Raw genomic sequence first — 19,844 nt, 5'->3', positions numbered from 1 at the left:
TCTTCCTGTGAAGCCTGACCTTGCTTCCAGACATCATACAATTTCTTTTTCCCCTTGAGCTCCATAAGGAGTTCCCTCTTCAGCCAAGCTGGTCATCTGCCCCGCTTGCTTGACTTTTGACACAGTGGAATTGCCTGCTCCTGTGCTTCTAAAAGGTGCTTCTTAAAGACTGACCAGCACTTGTGGACTCCTAAGCCCTCAAAAGCAGATTCCCAGGGGACACTGCTAACTATCTCCCTGAGTAGCTTGAATTTTGCTCTCCTGAAGTCCAGGGTAGCAACTTTGCTGTCCTTTTTTCTCTCATTACACTGAAAATTTTAAACTCAACCATTTCACGATCACTGTGGCCAAGACAGCCACCTACCATCACATCTCCCACGAGTCCTTCTCTAGTCATAAACAAGAAGTCTAGGAGGGCATCTTTCCTAGTTGGCTCACCGAGTACTTGTGACAAGAAGTTCTCTCCTCCAGACTTCAAGAATTTCCAGGACCTGCTCGTCAAGGCAGTATGATATTCCTAATTGATTTCTGGGAAGTTGAAATCTTCCATAAGGACCAGGGCTCCCATACAGACAAGGACTTGAATGTCACGTTAATGTGCTACATTAAACACATTCAAAATTTAAGGGTCATCATATGCGAAGTAAGTTATCTCTGAAGCAGTTAGTCTAATCTTATTTGTGCAACTGAAAGCATGGATCAAAGATCTACTTCAAAGGGCTTATAAAACACACCTTAATTTGCAGATCCTTCTTTGAGCAGAATATTAGAATATACAAGATAGAATAAAATTCTATCTAATAAAATATACAAAATAGAATAAAATTCTCAATGTCTTTAGCAACATTTTTTGGTTTAAATTGTTGTTGTAGCAGGACTAGTAACTTTAAAAGTGATGGCCACCAGCTACAGTAGGACTTGTGCATATTTTTGGAAAACTGTAATTTTGGTTCTTCTAGCATGTAAAAATAAGATGACAAGAACCTAGAAAATACAAGTGTGGTCAGACTGAATGATCACATATTTATTTTTCTACTATATTTACTATCTGTATTAGAATCTGTTCCTGTGCAGTTCTGGAAACACTCAGATTCCACTGCCACGAAGAGCAAGACAGCTCTGCACCTGGTGGCCAAGGCCACCAGAAATGTCAACAATAGCTTTGAAGAGAGCTCATAACATAGCTTTACACATTACATTATGGTTTAGCCCTAGTACAGTAGTGGTATCAACGAATAAAAATAGAGGTCTTGTCTTCACATAGGAAAATTTTAAGACATACATGCCATCATTATACTTAACCTCTTTTATCAGAACCAACTATTTCCCCAAGGACATATGACAACACATAGGAACTGGAAAAAAAGAAGTAAATTTGTAGGACTTCCCTCCACCCCATTTCCACTTCCCTTTATTTTTCCATTTTCCTTCTTCCCCTCTGTTATGAGCGAAAAGCAGGTGCCGATCCCTCAGGGACGAGGCACGACACTCAATGAGTGAAAGCTTTGGCTTTATTGAAAGCGTAGCGTTATCACAGTGGGAGCCCTGGGACACCGACGCTAATCAAATGGGGACCCAGCGCAGTGGAACCCTGCTTGGGAGTGAGGCTCAAGGGAAAGCACCGCAGGGGTGGATAATAAAACTTGCACTGATTAACATATGATACATATGCAATGTCCTGTTTTGCTCATTAGTGAACTCGTTGATGTAATGCAGGTGCTGTTGTCCGAATTCTGAGATCCACAGCTGGGTGCCTTCATTGGCACCTGTGCAAAAGTCAGCGCAGATGGGGGAAGAAGCAAACTATCCTGGGTTACCATGACAACGAGATAAAGCATGCTTGGGACTCTTCATACTCAGATGGGGGAGGAAAACTATCCTGGGTTACCCTAACAAAGTCTTCTCATGCCTTATACCCTCTGTTTTTAATTTTATCTGCCACCTCTCTGTCTAATGCTTTCTTGACTCCCATTTGGATTAGTTTCATTTTTCTTCAAAAACATTTTATTTTAAAAAGCCGGAAGTTGTTAGCATCTTTTGTCTTTTTTCTCTCATTTTGTCTAGTTCTGTCATAATCTTTCTATATGTATTGGATATATATGGCAAAGTTTTGGTAGCAGGGGGCTGCAGGGGTAGCCTCTGTGAGAAGAGATAAGGGATTGCCCTGTGCAGGACACAGCTGGTTCCAGATGGCTCCACAAGGGACACACTGCAGGCCACAGCTAAGCTAATCAGTGATGCTGGTGGTACCTCTGTGATAACATATTTAAGAAAGGGTAAAAAATACTGTGAAGCATCTGTGAGAGAGAGGAATGAGAAAAACGTGAGAGAAACAACTCTGCAGACACCAAGGTCAGTAAAGGAGGGGGAGGAGGTGCTCCAGGTGCCAGAGCAGAGATTCCCCTGCAGCCTGTGGAAGAGACCACAGTGGCGCAGGTATTTCCCTGCAGCCCATGGAGGACCCCATGCTGAAGCAGTTGGATATTTCCTGAAGGAACTGTGGCCCATGGAGGAGCCCATGCTGGAGCAGACTTTTTTTATTGAAGGACTGCAGCTCATGGAGAGGACCCATGCTGGAGCAGGGGAGAAGTGTGAGGAGGAAGGAAAGGCAGAGAGGAACTGTTATATACTGACCACAACTCCCCATTCCCCATACACTGCTCGGGGGCAGGGAGGTAGAGGAGTCAGGAATGAAGGAGTGAATTTGAGCCCTGGAAAAAGGGAGATGGGTGGGGGAAAGGTGTTTTAGTTTTTGTCTTTTTTTCTCACCATCCAACTCTATTTTAATTGGCAAGAAATTAATTTTCCCCAAGTCTAGTCTGTTTTGCCTGTGGTGGTATTTGGTAAGTGATCTCCTTGTCTTTATATTGACCCATGAGCTTTCTCATCTTATTTTCTCCCTCCCTGTCCTGTTGAGGAGGAGGAGGAGTGAGAGAGTGGTTGGGTGGGCATCTGGCAGCCAGCCAAGGTCAACACACCAAACTGTATCTCAAGCACCTCCCCTTTTTCTCTCATTCTACTTTTTTTGCCCTCCTTTACCTAACCACAAGCCCCCTTTTTCTTATTTTCAGACCCATCTCTGGATATCCCCATTGTCTATTCCCCCCCTTAACTTTTTCTCTTTTCCCCAGTGGGACCTTGATATTTTCCACATCCACTCTTTCTTGTTAATTTCTTTTTCTATGACAAGATGGAAGAGAAATACCTGGGAGCAGACACATGCTTTTGTGGTGTTCTGTTTCCTCTAGCTTTCTGGCTACCCTTTGTCTTGGCAACAAATCTCCTCTTATGAAAACAGGAATAGCTGACTATTTGCTGCAACAAGTCCCTGTCTGACATCCTCCACACAACTGAAATGCAGAATACAGTATACAGCTGGTGAAGCCTTATCCACTTCTGTCAGCAGATTGGAAGATTCCTGTGAGTATGTACTGGCTTGTGAAGCACTGAGACTAGCATAGGGACAGCTAGACAGAGTACAAGGGTGAAAAAAGGGAGCAGATAAGAATCTGCAACGAGAAATGGTATGTATACATCTGTGGGCTGTAGAGCAAGACGATCTAAACTCAAGGAAAGACAATGTTCACAGGTGGAGTAATGACAGCAAATTACATGCCAGAGCACATTAATTAGAGTATTGTTACAACAGCAATCATTATAATAAACAGATTGGCAACATGCAACTTAGTGGTCCCAAGTCACAACTATTTGAAGTCTAAGTTTATTTATTTAGTTGCTTCTCTGCTGCTATAATTTTCATAATGTCATTGATCTAGGTGTTTCAACATACACAATGGCATAAGAAATTACCAGTTACAATGAAGTGTAAGCCAAAAAATATTAATTTAGATACTAAGGCACTTAATATAGCTTTTTCTTAGAAAAATTCCTAGGGCTAAAAGAAAGAGTCACTACAAGTATTTTCTATGTATGCCCACACCTTTGGTCAAAAAATAACATAGAAAAATATTATAGTACATATCAGATAACTTCACTAACAAATTAAAGATTAATATTTAAATTAGTCCTCAAAATATATGCTGAAACATGGATTTACTGCTTTAACTATGTTAAAAAAAAATCTAAGTGGAATCATCTGACTCCAATGAAACTATACAGCTATATACCATATATATACACACACATGCACCATAGCTATATATCTGACAGTCTTTTGTGAACTGATACTGATATATGGAAATGTATTTGAAAATGTTAATCAAATACTTATATAAACACACTGCACCTTGTAGTCTGTACACAGACTACACCTTAGTGATTCCTTGTTATTTATAAAATCCAATTGTTCATCAAAGTCATACCGAACTGATTATGGTTCAGAGTGGGTGACTAAGTTTAAACAGAAGAACAAGTTATTATTAAACACATATTTTCATGGGTAGTCTAGTCCTCACATACTTAGAAAATCATACATGAACATCTTTGTTCATATTCGATTGTTCTTTAGAGTAGCTATTTCCAAAACATCTGTGCAAACAAACCTGGTTTTGTGCAAATTTCTGTAGAAAGCAAGCGTAAAGATCACAGATCACAGTCATGGGCAACTGCAATGTGATTTTGCTATTCATGAACAATGTCTTAGATAAAATCCATCTTCTTACTGTTACTAAGTGAAAATTTAGCATGACAATAACATATTGTAACAGCAGTATCTGAAATGGCCATGGCGTGGATTTTACATTTACCTTACAGGATCATCTGGATTATTTTGGAGTCCTCCTGGACTGCACATTCAGATTTGCCAATTCTCGTGTTTTTATCATGTGTTACGATATCTCATGTCTCTCACAGCTCCAGCTACTGAAGACAAGTGATTATTATCAGAATCTCAATTTTTCTTTAAAACAGAAGTTTCTAGCCTTTGTGACTACAGAGAAACAAAAAATGCAGCATACATGTCATCCTAACTCTCAGAATTTCTCCAGTTCTTCTTGTTTAGGATTCAGAATGACAGGCTATCTATTTAATTTACACACCTACCATGATGGGTAGACTGAAAGAGTGCTGGGTTCTACCACTACAGCAGAAACAAAATTCATATGCTTTTTTTAGAGTGTATTCTTGATCTATCCTTTTGTAATCACTCTATGCAGATCATAGAATCATAGAATCGTTTAGGTTGGAAAAGACCTTTAAGATCATCAAGTACAACCATTAACCTAGCACTGCCAAGTCCACCACTAAACCATGTCCCTAAGCACTACATCTACCCGTCTTTTAAATATCTCCAGGGATGGGGACTCAACCACTTCCCTGGGCAGCCTGTTCCAATGCTTGACTACCCTTTCAGTGAAGAAGTTTTTCCTAATATCCAACCTAAACCTCCCCTGGTGCAACTTGAGGCCATTTCCTCTCGTCCTATTGCTTGTTACTAGGCAGAAGAGACCAACACCCACCTCGCTACAACCTCCTTTCAGGTAGTTGTAGAGAGCAATAAGGTCTCCCCTCAGCCTCCTCTTCTCCAAACTAAACAACCCCAGCTCCCTCAGCCACTCCTCATAAGACTTGTGCTCTAGACCCTTCACCAGCTTCGTTGCCCTTTTATGGACATGCTCCAGCACCTCGATGTCCTTCTTGTAGTGAGGGGCCCAAAAATGAACACAGTACTCGAGGTGCGGCCTCACCAGTGCCGAGTACAGGGGCACTATCACCTCCCTGATCCTGCTGGCCACACTATTTCTGATAAAAGTCAGGGTGCTGTTGGCCTTCTTGGCCACCTGGGCACACTGCTGGCTCATGTTCAGGCAGCTGTCGACCAACAACCCCAGGTCCTTTTCCGCCAGGCAGCTTTCCAGCCACTCTTCCCCAAGCCTGTAGCATTGCCTGGGATTGTTGTGACCCAAGTGCAGGACCCGGCACTTAGCCTTGTTGAACCTCATACAATTGGCCTCGGCCCATCGATCCAGCCTGTCCAGGTCCCTCTGTAGGGCCTTCCTACCCTCCAGCAGATCAACACTCCTGGCCAACTTGGTGTCGTTCTGTGTTACATCACTAGCATGGCCACAAAACCTCTGACAGGTAGTGGCTTTTATTCGAACTTGTAGCTAACTGTAAATGTCACTACAACATAAACATAAATCTGGTAAATAAGCCATGCAATACTTGCCCCCCTTCTGTGCAGTGCGGTACAAAAGAATTGGCCAATTGCTAAATAAAGGAATAAACTATATATTTAGCACCACCACATGCCATCTTGGATAGCAGAACTGGTTGAAAACCACAATGCCTCTTGTCAGCACTTAGGCTTTATTACCCAAATCTTTTCTAAATATGTTTCTAATGCATTGAAACATTGCTATTAATGTAACAAAATCATGCTATCTTGGGAGACCATTTCAGGCCAGTGACTAGGAGGTTTGTTCCTATTCTGAACTGTGCAGCATCTTTCAAATGGACCTCAAGAACTTATTTTAATCAAGAATTGGAGCAAAATCACAGTGCATCATACATGCCTTTAACTCAGGAATACCCTCAGGTGATTTTGAGTCCACGTTCTTCTCTCCCTAGGATGTCTTACAACCCCTTTATGTATAAAGTGTATGATCTTTAGAAGTAGATGACTTGTCTTTTTGACCTTCTCAATGCTTAAGAAAGATGCTTCAGAAAGATTTGCGCTGCCATTATATGTCCTTGAGGTACTACATCAATTACTGATCAAACGATTTCCATCCTTGCATTTGTAATCAACTTATGACACTGTTTTAACTTAAAAATAATTTGGATTATTGGTATAACTTTTTTTAGAACAATATGGTGAATTCACTGTTTATCTGATTCCAGAAGAAAACTTAGGACAAAAATGTTTGTGGCTTTGTGATTTTGGAAGAAAAAAAGTGTTCCACACAAAAATTGTCCCAATATGAGAGATTGGCTCCACATTCATATAGATAGATATGCCCTATGCTCTAGAAGGAAAATAGGCACAGCTACCTACTTAAGTTATGCAAAGCTCCTAAGGATGCATAGCTCCTTCTTAGGGATGAAGAAAAAGCGAAGGCATTCAATGCTATTTTTGCCTCAGTCTTTAATATTACTGATAGACCTTGGGCTGCCCAGTCCTCTGAGTTGGAGGACCACAAGTGTGGGAACAGTGACTTTCCATTTGTGGACACTGAAATTGTAAGGGACCAGCTGTATCAGCTGAATGTTCACAAGTCCATGGGGCCTGATGGGATTCACTCTAGAGCACTGAAGGAGCTAGCAGATGTTACAGCAGGACACCTCTCGATCATCTACCAAAGGTCTTGGCAGTCTTGGGAGGTCCCTGCTGACTGGAAGCTAGCCAATGTTATTCCAATCTACAAGAAGGGCAAGAGGGAAAACCCAGGGAACTACAGACCTGTTAGTCTGACCTCAGGTCCTGGAAAAATTATGGAGAAGATCATACTGGGTGCTAATGAAAGGCATTTAAAGAACAGTGCAATCCTCAGGCACAGTCAACATGGGTTCACAAAGGGAAAGTCCTGTCGAACTAATTTGATATCCTTCTACGATAAGGTCACCTGCCTAGTGGATGAAGGGAAGGCAGTGGATGTAGTCTTTCTGGATTTTAGTAAGGCTTTTGATACTGTCCCTCACAGCATCCTTCTGGACAAGTTGTCCAATTGTGGGATGAGGGGGTTTATGGTGCGCTGGGCGAAGAACTGGCTGAATGGCAGGACTCAAAGGGTTGTAGTGAATGGGGCTACATCTGACTGGCGACCAGTCACCAGCGGTGTTCCTCAGGGCTCAATTCTAGGGCCATTTCTGTTCAATATATTGATCAATGATGTGGATGCAGGAGTTGAATGCACCATTAGCAAGTTTGCTGATGATACCAAACTGGGAGGTGCTGTTGAGTCTCTCAAGGGACGAGCGGCCTTGCAGAGGGATCTGGATAGATTGGAGCATTGGGCAATCATCAATGATGTGAAATATAACAAGAACAAATGCCAGATTCTGCACCTGGGACGGAGTAACGCTGGGCACAAGTATAGATTGGGAGAGGAGTGGCTGGAGAGCAGCCCTGCAGAAAGGGATCTGGGGGTGCTGGTTGACAGCAGGCTCAATAGGAGTCAGCAGTGTGCCCTGGCAGCCAAGAGGGCAAACCGCATCCTGGGGTGCATCAAACACAGTATAACCAGAGGGTCAAAAGAGGTGATTATCCCATTGTATTTAGCTTTGGTGTGGCCTCACCTTGAGTATTGTGTGCATTTCTGGCTCCCACAATTTAAAACAGATGTTAAGGTCCTTGAATGCATCCAGAGGAGGGCAACAAAGCTGGTGGAAGGGCTGGAAGGCATGTCCTATGGGGAGCGGCTGAGGACTCTGGGTTTGTCTAGTTTGGAGAAAAGGAGGCTGAGGGGCGACCTCATTGCTCTCTACATCTTCCTGAGGAGGGGAAGTGGAGAGGGAGGTGCTGATCTCTTCTCCCTGGTATCCAGTGACAGGACGTGTGGGAATGGTTCAAAGCTGTATCAGGGGAGGTTCAGACTGGACATTACGAAACATTTCTTTACCAAGAGGGTGGTTCCCAGAGAGGTGGTTGATGCCCCAAGCCTGTCAGTGTTTAAGAAGCATTTGGACAATGCCCTTAATAACATGCTTTAACTTTTGGTCAGCCCTGAATTGGTCAGGCAGTTGGACTAGATGATTGTTGTAGGTCCCTTCCAACTGAAATATTCTATTCTCTTCTATTCTATTCTATTCTATTCTATTCTATTCTATTCTATTCTATTCTATTCTATTCTATCATAATAGGAAGGTAAATTGATGATCTAATCTTGGATAATCTCTCTTCAATGTCTTCTCTTTAGTGTTGGATGTTAGAAAACTATTTGCCCTCTGCAAACAAGAAAAATTTGGAAACGGGACACATTATAAAAATCACAACCCTTTTGAGGTTTTCTAAGTATTTTGAAATAGATTATTGGGTTAAGATACTTTATTAATGCCTCTAGGGAAAAGTGGATGCTTAGACAATTCTTTAAGACTCCTTCCTCTCTGGCAGAAAAATAAGTTTTTTAAGAACTATCCTGTTTCTTAAAGGGTTTTCCTTGGCACTTTCTCAGAAATATGCTAAAATTTTGCTTACTTTCACAAAATGAAACAACAAGAGATCACACCTGAGAAATGCTAGAAGAAAATAATTAAAGGAGGTATGGTGTAGAATTTCTTCACAGGAAAACACTCTTTCTTTCTATGGTTGTTTTACAATTAATATTCGCTCAATGCAAATTGGTTAAAAAGTTCTGTATCTGTGTGTTGGGTTAACCTTGGCCAGCAGCTGGACATCCACCCAGCTGCTCACTCAGTCCCCCTCAACAGGACAGGGGGAGAAAATAGGATGGGATAGGTCATGGGTTGAGATAAAGACAGGGAGATTGGTTACCAATTACTGTCACAGGCAAAGCAGACTCGACCTGGGGAAGACTAATTTCTTGCCAGTTAAAATAGATTTGCATAGTGAGAAACAAAGACAAAAATTAAAACAACACTTCCTTCCCCCCCCTTTCCCAGGCTCAAATTCACTCCTTCACTCCTGACTCCTCTACCCCGAGTAGTGGCACAGGGGGTGGGGTGGGGGTGGGGGTGGGCGGGGATGGGGATGGGGAATGGGGGGCGTTATGGTCAGTACTTAACAGTTCCTCTCTGCTGCTCCTTCCGCCTCACATTTTTCCCCTGCTCCAGTGTGGGCCCTCTCCACAGGCTGCAGCCCTTCAGGAGAAATCTGATCCAGCGTGGGCTCTCTCCACAGTCTGCAGCCCCTTCAGGAGAAATCTGCTCCTGTGTGGGGTCCTCCATGGGCTATTGTGTGAATACCTGTTCCAGTGTTTTCTCTTCCACAGGCTTTAGGGGAATATCTGCTCTGGCACCTGGAGCACCTCCTTCTCCGACCTTGGTGTTTGCACTGCTGTTTCTCACTTTTTTTTCTCTCCTCCTTTATGATGTGTGGCGTTTTTGCCCTTTCTTAAGTATGTTTTACAGAGGCACCACCAACTTTTTGCTGATTGGCTCAGGTTTGGCCTGCAGTGGGTCCGTTGTGGAGCCGGCTGGAACCGGCTGTGTCTGGCACAGGGCAACCCCTGGTCTCTTCTCACAGAGGCCACCCCTGCAGCCCCTCCTGCTACCAGAACCTTGCCATGTACACCCAATACAATCTGTCAAGAGTTCTAAAGCTATTTCATGATGAAATTTCAATCTAGGGCTACTTACACTCAATTTTCATGTTAACTTTTTCAAGAATAAAAAGAGTCAGACTTTGTTATCTGAACTATTTAAGTGAAAGAGAAGCAGCCTATCACATGTTACATAACAGTAGTTGTAAGTGCAACATTCCCATCTTTGAGAAGGTTTAGGATATCTTTCAAGCATTTCTCTTTTTAGGATAGCATGCCTATGTTCCATTTAGCTTTTCAATCTTCCTTTTGTAGTAGGATACCAATGTAAGCTCTTATGACACTGTCTGTGGTATAAATTTGGGTATTAGAGTCAGTCCCAGCACATCAAGCACTGATGGTCTCAGGATTAAGAGCCAGATGCAGGCTTTTTCTATAGTAGTCTTTTTGTTGTCTTTCTGTTACTGAAAGATGACGCATCCATAGTAAGGAGCACTAAATAACAATAATTTTTGTAATTCAACAGTCTCCTCCACTTTTGAGCTGGTGTACAATGACGGTGCACAAATATTCCTACTGCCAACCATTTAAAGAAGGATTTCCATACCATACTTATTCAGGATGCCTCTTCCTCCTTTGCTTCTCAAACAATTTTTTCCTCATTTTTGTATTTTTGTCTGATCAAGACAAATACTCACTAACAATGCCTATTGTACACTGAGGAAAATTTGTATCTGCAGCACCTGTAATATTCTACAACAGGAGGCAATGACTACATCACTGCACAATGGCATTTAATTAAAAAAGCTCAAAAGTAAAAGCATGCATTTTTTTCACTAAAAAAGATTGAAAAGGAAAGCAGGTTTGAAATCAGTCAGTTACAGTAGCTAATTGACTATGCACTAGATCACTTGGCCACTGCAGGCAGACAGTAAACAGAAGGGAGATGATTGCTGTGACTTTTTTGTTTGTTTTTAAATCTGTACCTGGGAGTATGAGACAGCACAGGACCAAAACATGACCCAAAAGACCACACCTTTAGAAAGTCACCTCACATTTTACATAAATTAAGTGTTTTTAAGGCTGATTTGCCAGCTTTCCAAAACTGAAAAGATAGTTTAGTGTCAAATATTTGGCTGTTAAAGAAAAAAAGGAATAAGTCTACATGGTTCACAAAATGCTCCTTTCTCTGAAATCAGACATTGTCTTATTAATGAATGCTGAATCAACTCTTATTTATCATGAGACAATTGTATTTATAACATAAAACAACAGCCCATTGTCGATTTCACCAAAATGATGGTTTAAGGACAAGTCAACAACCATGTGAAATGTTTTCCTTCTAGTTGAAATAGCTCAGAGTTGCTTTATGTCAATAAAAGATTTGTTGCCATAATATGATACAAAATACAAGGCTATGCATAAAAGCTATTTCAATTCCTTCAGTAAACAAGTTATCTAAAAAAATCTAAGTGTAGAATATGAATCAGAACAAACTGGTAGTAATTAACCATTCATAAATGGTCCCTAAGAGAACAGAATCTTTACTCACCAGTGTAATCCAGCACAGCTGCATCTACTGAAGGCATAACACTATTAGGCCTTTTTTGTTCTGCCTCAACAAAACACAGAAACAAGAGCAGCAAAATGGCTATGCCACCTTTTTTATCATTTCAATTACAGGGTGCTATAGCATTCCCCAGCATACAATTCAGAAATCAGATAGATAGTTCTAGTGATAACACTTGATCATTTGCCTGCAATTTGCAATACTACCAGCCGATCTATATCACTTTTCATCGCAGTTCCACACTCTTTATTTGTGGATTTCTGAAGAGGGTTCTGGAAACAGATCTAATTCATTAAAAAGGCTCAGGATTTCCATATAAATCAGAGTGGCTGAAAGGTAGTAAGGAACCGAAATCAAATTATATATAAAGTATGATGTAATAAAGCTGAGTTACATATCCATTGAAGTGTGTTTCCAATTGCAAAATCTTGGATTAAGATGAAAATTACGAGTCTAATATTATTGTGCCTCAATACTAGTCTGAAGTTCAGAACACATTGATCTGTACTTGATCAAAAAAGCAAACAAAAAGCTAGTTGTTTGAGAACAATCTTAAATTCCTTTATATTTAAATAACAACCCAGGAAGCACAAGACAAGAAGTCATTGATGATTTCAATGAAAGATAAACTTGAATTCATTACAAAAGAATGTTTATAATGCAACTCTGCAACAGAAAACCTGTATATTGAACAGCTGAGTGCAGAAAGAAGTATGAATTGAGACACGGGGATAGGAGGGTAATGAGAGCAATAGATGCCAATATAGAAATCTGCCAATATCTAACAGTTCATTACTGCATTAGCTCTTTGATTTCCTAGAGTAAGTGAGGAGTTGCTTATTATTTTGATTTACAATTAACAGTTGCTATTTCTTTTCAGAAAAAAAGAAAGAACAGCAAGTGTATGGAATTTTGTTTACTGTTAATCAACAGATCTGAACCAAAGTCTTCACAATACTTGATAAGACATTTAATTATATAATACTCTCAAACAATCACAAAAATAAACAGAACAATTAAGCTGCATAAGGCCTTAAAATTACAAGCACAGCGTGCACTGTTGGAATATTACTTTGTTTACAAATTAGGCTACTTATAATTATCTTTCATAGTTTTATTCAAGCAAAATGCATTCAAGACAAAGGCATCTTACAAAGTTTAATTTACTATGAGTCAACAGAAAAATGTCAATGTTATCTTCTTGTCCCCTCCTCATACTGTCCTGGAGTGACTGGTGAAATTTCCATGCAATGCTCAGAAAACAAGCTCTTACACTAAATAGCCAAAAGTAAGCCTGAACAGACATCTTCAAACTTGCAAATTGTTTATTGCGAAGTTGGATAAACTTCTAGGTTCTTTCTATTGAAATACTGCATGTCTACAATGCTTAAAACTATGTTGCTCACAAAGTTTTTCTAAGTTCTAAAAGGCTTACTGATTTCAAAGAAGTACTTAGTGGCCTTAGTAGCAATCATGTAAATTATATTTATGTTATACAAATGATAACTTGTGACATTATTTTGGCAAGACCAGGATCACTGAGAAGATGATTGGGTAAATTTGACCCTTATCTTTCAGGTTAAAAAACAAAACAAAACAAAACAAAACAAAACAAAACAAAACAACTAATGCAAAACTAAGCACAAAAGGCATGAAAAATATGGAAAAAGAAATCTATTTTGAGCCCCTCCCTCCATCACAGGGCATAGGTCATTTCCAGTGACTGTCTATTCTCATTATATATATGAGTATTTGCCCAAATTTAATGGCTATTGCATTTTTACAGGACAACTGTTCAAAAGTGTGTTTTTTACTTTACACCTGTGCAACAGAGTAAGTCACAGTACATTTTGAGATATTTAAAAAATATTTATAATTTTTTTTTTATATGCTAAAGCATTTGGCAACACTTTTACAGCATTTCATTTTATGTAATTAATATTTCATACAGTATTCCTTGTGATTTTTTTGTACATCTAAAAAGAAAAAAAAGCCCTCAAATTAATATGAACTGCCAAGCTTTACTGCATGATCATGTCATTCCAGTTTATAATACTGGCATTAAAACCTTCATTAATTATGTTGACAAATCATTACCTGTACATTTAATGAAGGGAACCAACATTATTTCAAAACACAACCTGCAGATTTTATGTTATGTATTTATCAAGGTGTGCAATTCTGCAGTGAAATGAAAAAGCATGTAAATACACAAAGAAAATTACAAGTTCACCAGTTCCTGTGACACAAACTGTTTTAATCTTTCAAGGTACTGTCCATAGAGTTCCACATCATTATGGCCTGCTCCTTCTACCCACAGTGGTTCTACAGGTCTCTGGCAACGCTCAAATAATGCTAGGCCATGTGAAAAGTCAATTACTTCATCTTCAGTCCCATGGATGATTAACACAGGAGATGTTATTTTAGAGATTTTGTCAATGCTGTAAGAAAAAGATTATATCCATGAACACAGTCAGCTTTATTAAACCTTCCTGAAGGACCAGAGAGTCTTAATTTAATTTTTTGTAATGGTTAAAAGTACAATGCGTAATTAAAAGTAAAATGCGTAATTAAATTTTAAAATTGCTTAAATGATTAGAAATTTAGATATTATCAACACCCTGGAAGCCATTAGAGTAGCATATGCAAAACTACACAGAAAGGAAAAACACTAGTGGAAACTACTAGGATTGCATAACAGAAGAATCAGTCTTAAAATGGTATTATTCATTACCATGTTCACTTTAAAAATCAAAGTAATTGGACTGATAAAAATACTGCTTCAGAGTTTTTCCTCAATAGAAAAAGAGCCTGTCAGAACTGGAGGAATTTTGGTTCTTAACTTTTGATCCTCTATGGGAAACTCCTTGAAGATAGATATTTAAAATGCAAGCAATTCTTCTAGCAAAGTGTACCAGTTTGTAATGGCCAACTAATGGCATAGTTCTGAAATACATGACAAGACTCTATTTACTTCAATTAAGGTCTATTTATTTTTTCCAGTCTTAGCTATTTATAGAAATACATGCAAAAGACTATTTATAGTCACCCAGAGTAACAATTCATTGCAAGAGTAAGTTAGTATTTAGGGGTTATGTATAGGAAAACTAATCACTTTTACACAGATACTCACTGAAATGATTCATGATATGAAAAACCTAAAAGATTTACAAAGATTTGTAAACTCCCTCAAATGTTTCTTGTTTTTTTCATTCACTCTGATTATTCTCCAATTATTGTTTTTAAACTGTGTAAAGAAAATTCAGAGTATTTGCCATATTACTTGTTTCCCTATTCTACAACTTCTGTAATAGAAAAAAATGCATGCACAAAAAATCCCACAACTCACTTCAGGAATGCATCAAAGCAGTAGGTCTTCTTCGTATCAGGAAAAGCTACTCGCATTCCTGAGGTCAGTGGAGAATGGAGAATTACAGCAGCACTTTCATACCTAGCAGCAAGATCCACAGACGGTACTGTTCCTATACTTTGGCCATATATAATAACATTTTCAGGGCGGATTCCATACCTAGAAAATTAAAAACATTAACAGAAATGTCATTTAAAATGAAACAGATCAATTTCTACACAACTAGACAAAAAAGCCCCTCTGTAGATAAAAATTTCCTGAAGAGGATAAACTATGAAACAGAAGCTGGTAGAACAAGCAAACATGTTTATAACATTTCTGACTTAAAATAAAAGGAAAATTATTTACTTTGTATTTGCAGTACTTTTTTTTGCCTTATGCCCTGAATGATAGCGGTCGAGACGTATCAACACAGTTATATTCATAGAATCCATCTATACCATAGCTATTTTCAATTACTATCAGTATTTCCTATTTTCAGTTTCAGTTTCTAGGATTATAATTAAATTAAGACTTCTTAAACACTAAGGCTCAATTATCAATCTACAGCTACAGGCAAAACTCCCACCTCACAACAGTTCTCAGAGCATAAAAAAACAATTAAAATGTCATTCTGATTAATAATGATTTTCTCAAAATTTCAACACACAAAAATACAGTAAATTAATGCTTTGAAGCTTAAAAAAATCATAGAATCACAGAATGGATGAAGTTGGAAAGAGACCTCTGGAGATCATCTGGTCCAACTCCCCGCTCAAGCAGGGCCACCTAGAGCCAGTTGCCCAAGACCATGTCCAGATGACTTTTGAATATCTCCAAGGAAGGAGACTCCACCACCTCCCTGGGCAAGCTGTGCCAGTGTTCAGTCACCCTCACAGAAAAAAAAGTGTTTCCTGATGTTCAGGCGGAACCTCCTGTGTTTCAGATTGTGCCCACTGCTTCTTGTCCTGTCACTGGACACCACTGAAAAGAGCCTGGCTCTGTCTTCTTTACACCCTCCCTTCAGATATTTATATACATTAATAAGATCCCCACTGAGCCTTCTCTTCTCCAGGCTGAACAGTCCCAGCTCTCTCAGCCTTTCCTCATAGGAGAGATGCTCCAGTTCTTTCATCATCTTTGTGGCCCTTCGTTGGACTCTCTTCAGTACGTCCATGTCTCTCTTGTACTGGGGAGCCCAGAACTGGACACAGCACTCCAGGTGTGGCCTCACCAGCACTGAATAAAGGGGAAGGATCACCTCCCTCAACCTGCTGGCAATACTTTGCCTAATGCAGCCCATGATACCATTAGCCGCCTTTGCCACAAGGACACATTGCTGGCTCATGTTCAACCTGGTGTCCACCAGGACTCCCAGGTCCTTTTCTGCCAATATGCTTTCCAGCTGGGTGGCCTGCAGCATATACTCATGCATGGGGTTGTTCCCCTCCAGCTGCAGGACCTTACACTTCCCCTTGTTGAACTTCATGAGGTTTCTATCAGCCGATTTCTCCAGCCTGTCGAGGTCCCTCTGGCACGACCCTCTGGCACATCAGCCGCTCCTCCCAGTTTTGTGTCATCAGCAAACTTGCTGAGGGTACACTCTGCCCCATCATCCAGATCATTAATGAAGATGTTGAACAGGACTGGATCCAGTACAGACTGCTGGGGTACACCGCTAGACACTGGCCTCCAACTAGACTTCATGCCACTGATCACCACCTTCTGAGCCCAGCCATTTTGCTCATCCAGCCCATACTTCAACGGCTTGTCTATGAGGATCTTAGGAGAGACAGTGTCGAAAGCCTTCCTGAAGGCTAGGTACACAATATCCGCTGCTCTCCCCTCGCCTACCAAGCCAGTCATTTCATCATAGAAGGTTATCAGGTTGGTCAAGCATGACTCCCCTTTGGTGAATCCATGATGACTACTCCCAATCGCCTTCTTGCCTTTCACGTGCCTGGAAATGGTTCCCAGGACTGGCTGCTCCATCACCTTCCCAGGGATCAATGTGAGGCTGACCGCCCTGTAGTTCCCTGGGTCCTCCTTCTTGCCCTTCTTGAAGATGGGGGGGACATTTGCATTCCTCCAGTCCTCAGGCACCTCTCCCAATCACCATGATCATCCAAAGTTTATTAAGAGCGGCCTCGCAATGACATCTGCCAGCTCCCTCATCACTCGTGCGTGCATCCCATCAGGGCTCATGCACTTAAGCACGTACAATTTGCTTAAGTATTCCCTAATCAGGTCCTCTTCCACCAAGGGTAAGTCTTCCTTGCTCCAACCTTTCCCACTGGGCCTGGGATTCCTGAAGGCCAGTCTTACTTGTAAAGACTGAGGCAAAGAAGGCATTTAGTACCTCAGTCTTTTCCATGTCCTGTGTCACCAGGGCCCTTGCCCCATTCAGCAGTGGGCCCACATGTTCCCTAGTCTTCCTTTTGTCACCTATGTACTTACAGAAGCCCTTCTTGTTGCCTTTGACATTCTTGCCCATTCCTGTTGTACTCAGCAATAAAAATAAAATAAAATGAGCAAGGTTAATCTTTACCGACATCAATTTGATTTGGGGTTTTTTATGTCTCTGAAAGGTGTATGAGTTGAAACAGCAATGTCAAAAGTGTTTGACACTAGATAAGTGAAATGAACTGAAATTGCAGACTTTCTGATGATGTCTTTAATTGTTGTGGACTGTTTATACAGTCCTTTGTGCACAGGAAAAGATTTGAGCTAAAAGCATCCATAGCTTTGGGAAGGAACAATATTCTGTTCTTTGCCTCTCCTTGTTTGCAGGACTGTGGATCTCTAAGAGTTTATGTTCTGATCATTGATCACTCCAAGGAGAAGACCCAACTTTTACGCAGTTTGAGATGGCTTCTTGTTCTGACGAGTCCTGCTCAAGGACACCTCCTTTTTGAAAGCATAAGTATCTCTCATCATACACATTTAAGTATTTGTTTAACAAGTTCATTTCTTCGCTTCTTTGTTCTTCATTCCTCAGGATTAGAGCATGATTCTGTTTCACATCCAGGTGGGACTTTATCCAAAACCTGCATGAAATTCATCCCTGCAACAGAAGCCAACAAGAAGCTTGTATATTGCTTAGCTCTCGCTTGAGTTTTAGTTTGAATATGTAGAACGGTCTAAGCATTGTATTAGTTCAGCACAGGAATAAATTTCACCATCTGTGACTCCTTATACTTGTAAACAACATAAATCATATGTATTCTAGGAAACACCATGCTTAATAGAAAACGTTGGCCAAAATAGTTTTAAGGCAGTCTGTCTGATATGTAAAGTCAGCAAGGCCTTTTCTGTTCAACATTACTGTCCAGTCATTACCTCAGATTCTCTAACAGGTTGGTTGTGTGGTTCTGCATTTTTTTTCTAGACCCTAATTGTAGCATTCTTTTTCCCAGGGCTTGGGTTGAGTTATGCCTCTATTTCTCATCTCCATAAAGTCTATGCTCTGTCTAATTCAGAAATGGAGAAAATTGCTTTGACAGATATATGCTGTTATTATACTATCTGTATGCTTAGCTTGAAGTTTTAACTGAGAAATCAGTGTCTAGGAAATCTTTGTTGTCTGAGTTTCAGATGCATTAATTAATTAACTACAAACATACAGTATGTTCCCAGCTGTAGTCTTTTTTTTTCCTTTTGCTGCTCACTGATTGCTCCACGGAACTTTGTGGAGGTAGGACTTAATTATAAAATGTTGGTATCAGTCCAACATGTACATTCGGCTTGCTTAGTAAATTTACTTCTACAAGAGTAAAACAATAGGCAGTGGGGGAAGGGAGCAGAACCAAAAAGCAAGACAGAAAGGTTGGTAGCAAGAGAACTTGAAGGAAAATTAAGGGGTCAGCAAAAATGAATTTTCCTGATCTACTGGAATTTAGCCTCAAGTGTATAAAGAATGTCAAACTTACACTGAGAACCGTGTCCTGTCTTGAGCATGTGTTACATACCATGTACTTTACTATGTATGCTTCCTGGGTTTTTTTTCCCCCCATTGTTTACCTTAAAATTAGATGCTGTTTTGTTTTTTATAAAAGAGATGGTGCATTTTGAAGCTGCCATTATTTCATTGTTTATATGTAGATTTTTCAAGAATGGGTATATCTCAGTTCCTTGTTTTCAGAGCTCTCTGGAGAGCAAGCCTGTAAGTGAATGTTTTGCTTTCCCTTTGTACTGGGTCTGCCTAGGATGCGTTGTCCAAAAAGTGGATTCTTTGCCCGGTGTGCAATAGGCCAATAATCACACACTCAGGAGACACATTGCTTATTTATTTCAGGTTTGCACAAAGCTGTGTGCTCGGTGGTTTCCCACAAATCAAGCACACCGACAGGCACAAAACGAGATACGTTTATACACAATTTCTTACATGAGATTATTAGCCATACATCCCTATTGGCTATACTTTAATCTGTTCCTCCTCTGATTGGTTTCTTCTTCTCCCGTTTTCATTTAAAGGTACAGTGTACTTATAAATCACTGCGCACGCCCAGTGGGGAAGGGTGTCTAAGCGGGCCCGGGTCTCCAAGCCTAGGGGCATGATTTTTAGTATTATAATGAGGGTAGTTCAGTAAAGGATACACAGACCTTGAGTCTTTTTGCCAAGTTGGCAATGCACACAAGTATCTTGATTAACTGCTTCCTCAAGGCCTAATTGCTCCAGGCTGTCCTTCCTCAAAGAATGCTAACTATGTCCTTTCCTGATTACAGCCTTAACAAGAAACTTAGTATATGCAAAGTACATCTTGCATAAAACACCCAGACCATTCTAAATTTCTGAGTTAATCTTCAA

General features: G+C 40.3%; 1 protein-coding gene across 1 annotated transcript in view; it reads right to left on the bottom strand.

The window, feature by feature from the left end:
* Positions 1–13,657: 13,657 nt before the first annotated feature.
* LOC104019868 (alpha/beta hydrolase domain-containing protein 17B-like) overlaps positions 13,658–19,844 on the bottom strand; it is a 31,146-nt gene continuing 24,959 nt past the window's right edge. Inside the window, exons 4-5 of the mRNA XM_087770756.1 lie at positions 15,038–15,217; positions 13,658–14,129 (exon numbers count right to left, since the gene is read on the bottom strand). Of these exons, the coding sequence (XP_087626882.1) occupies positions 13,910–14,129; positions 15,038–15,217 (400 nt within the window). The 3' untranslated portion in view covers positions 13,658–13,909. The remainder of the gene's footprint in view (positions 14,130–15,037; positions 15,218–19,844) is intronic.

This window comes from Nipponia nippon, unplaced genomic scaffold (genome assembly GCF_047370975.1).
Source record: "Nipponia nippon isolate SJK-2023a ecotype South Korea unplaced genomic scaffold, ASM4737097v1 scaffold_33, whole genome shotgun sequence".
NCBI lineage: Eukaryota > Metazoa > Chordata > Aves > Pelecaniformes > Threskiornithidae > Nipponia > Nipponia nippon.
Note: the sequence above shows the minus strand (reverse complement) of the source record. Positions and strands in the feature narration are given on the sequence as shown.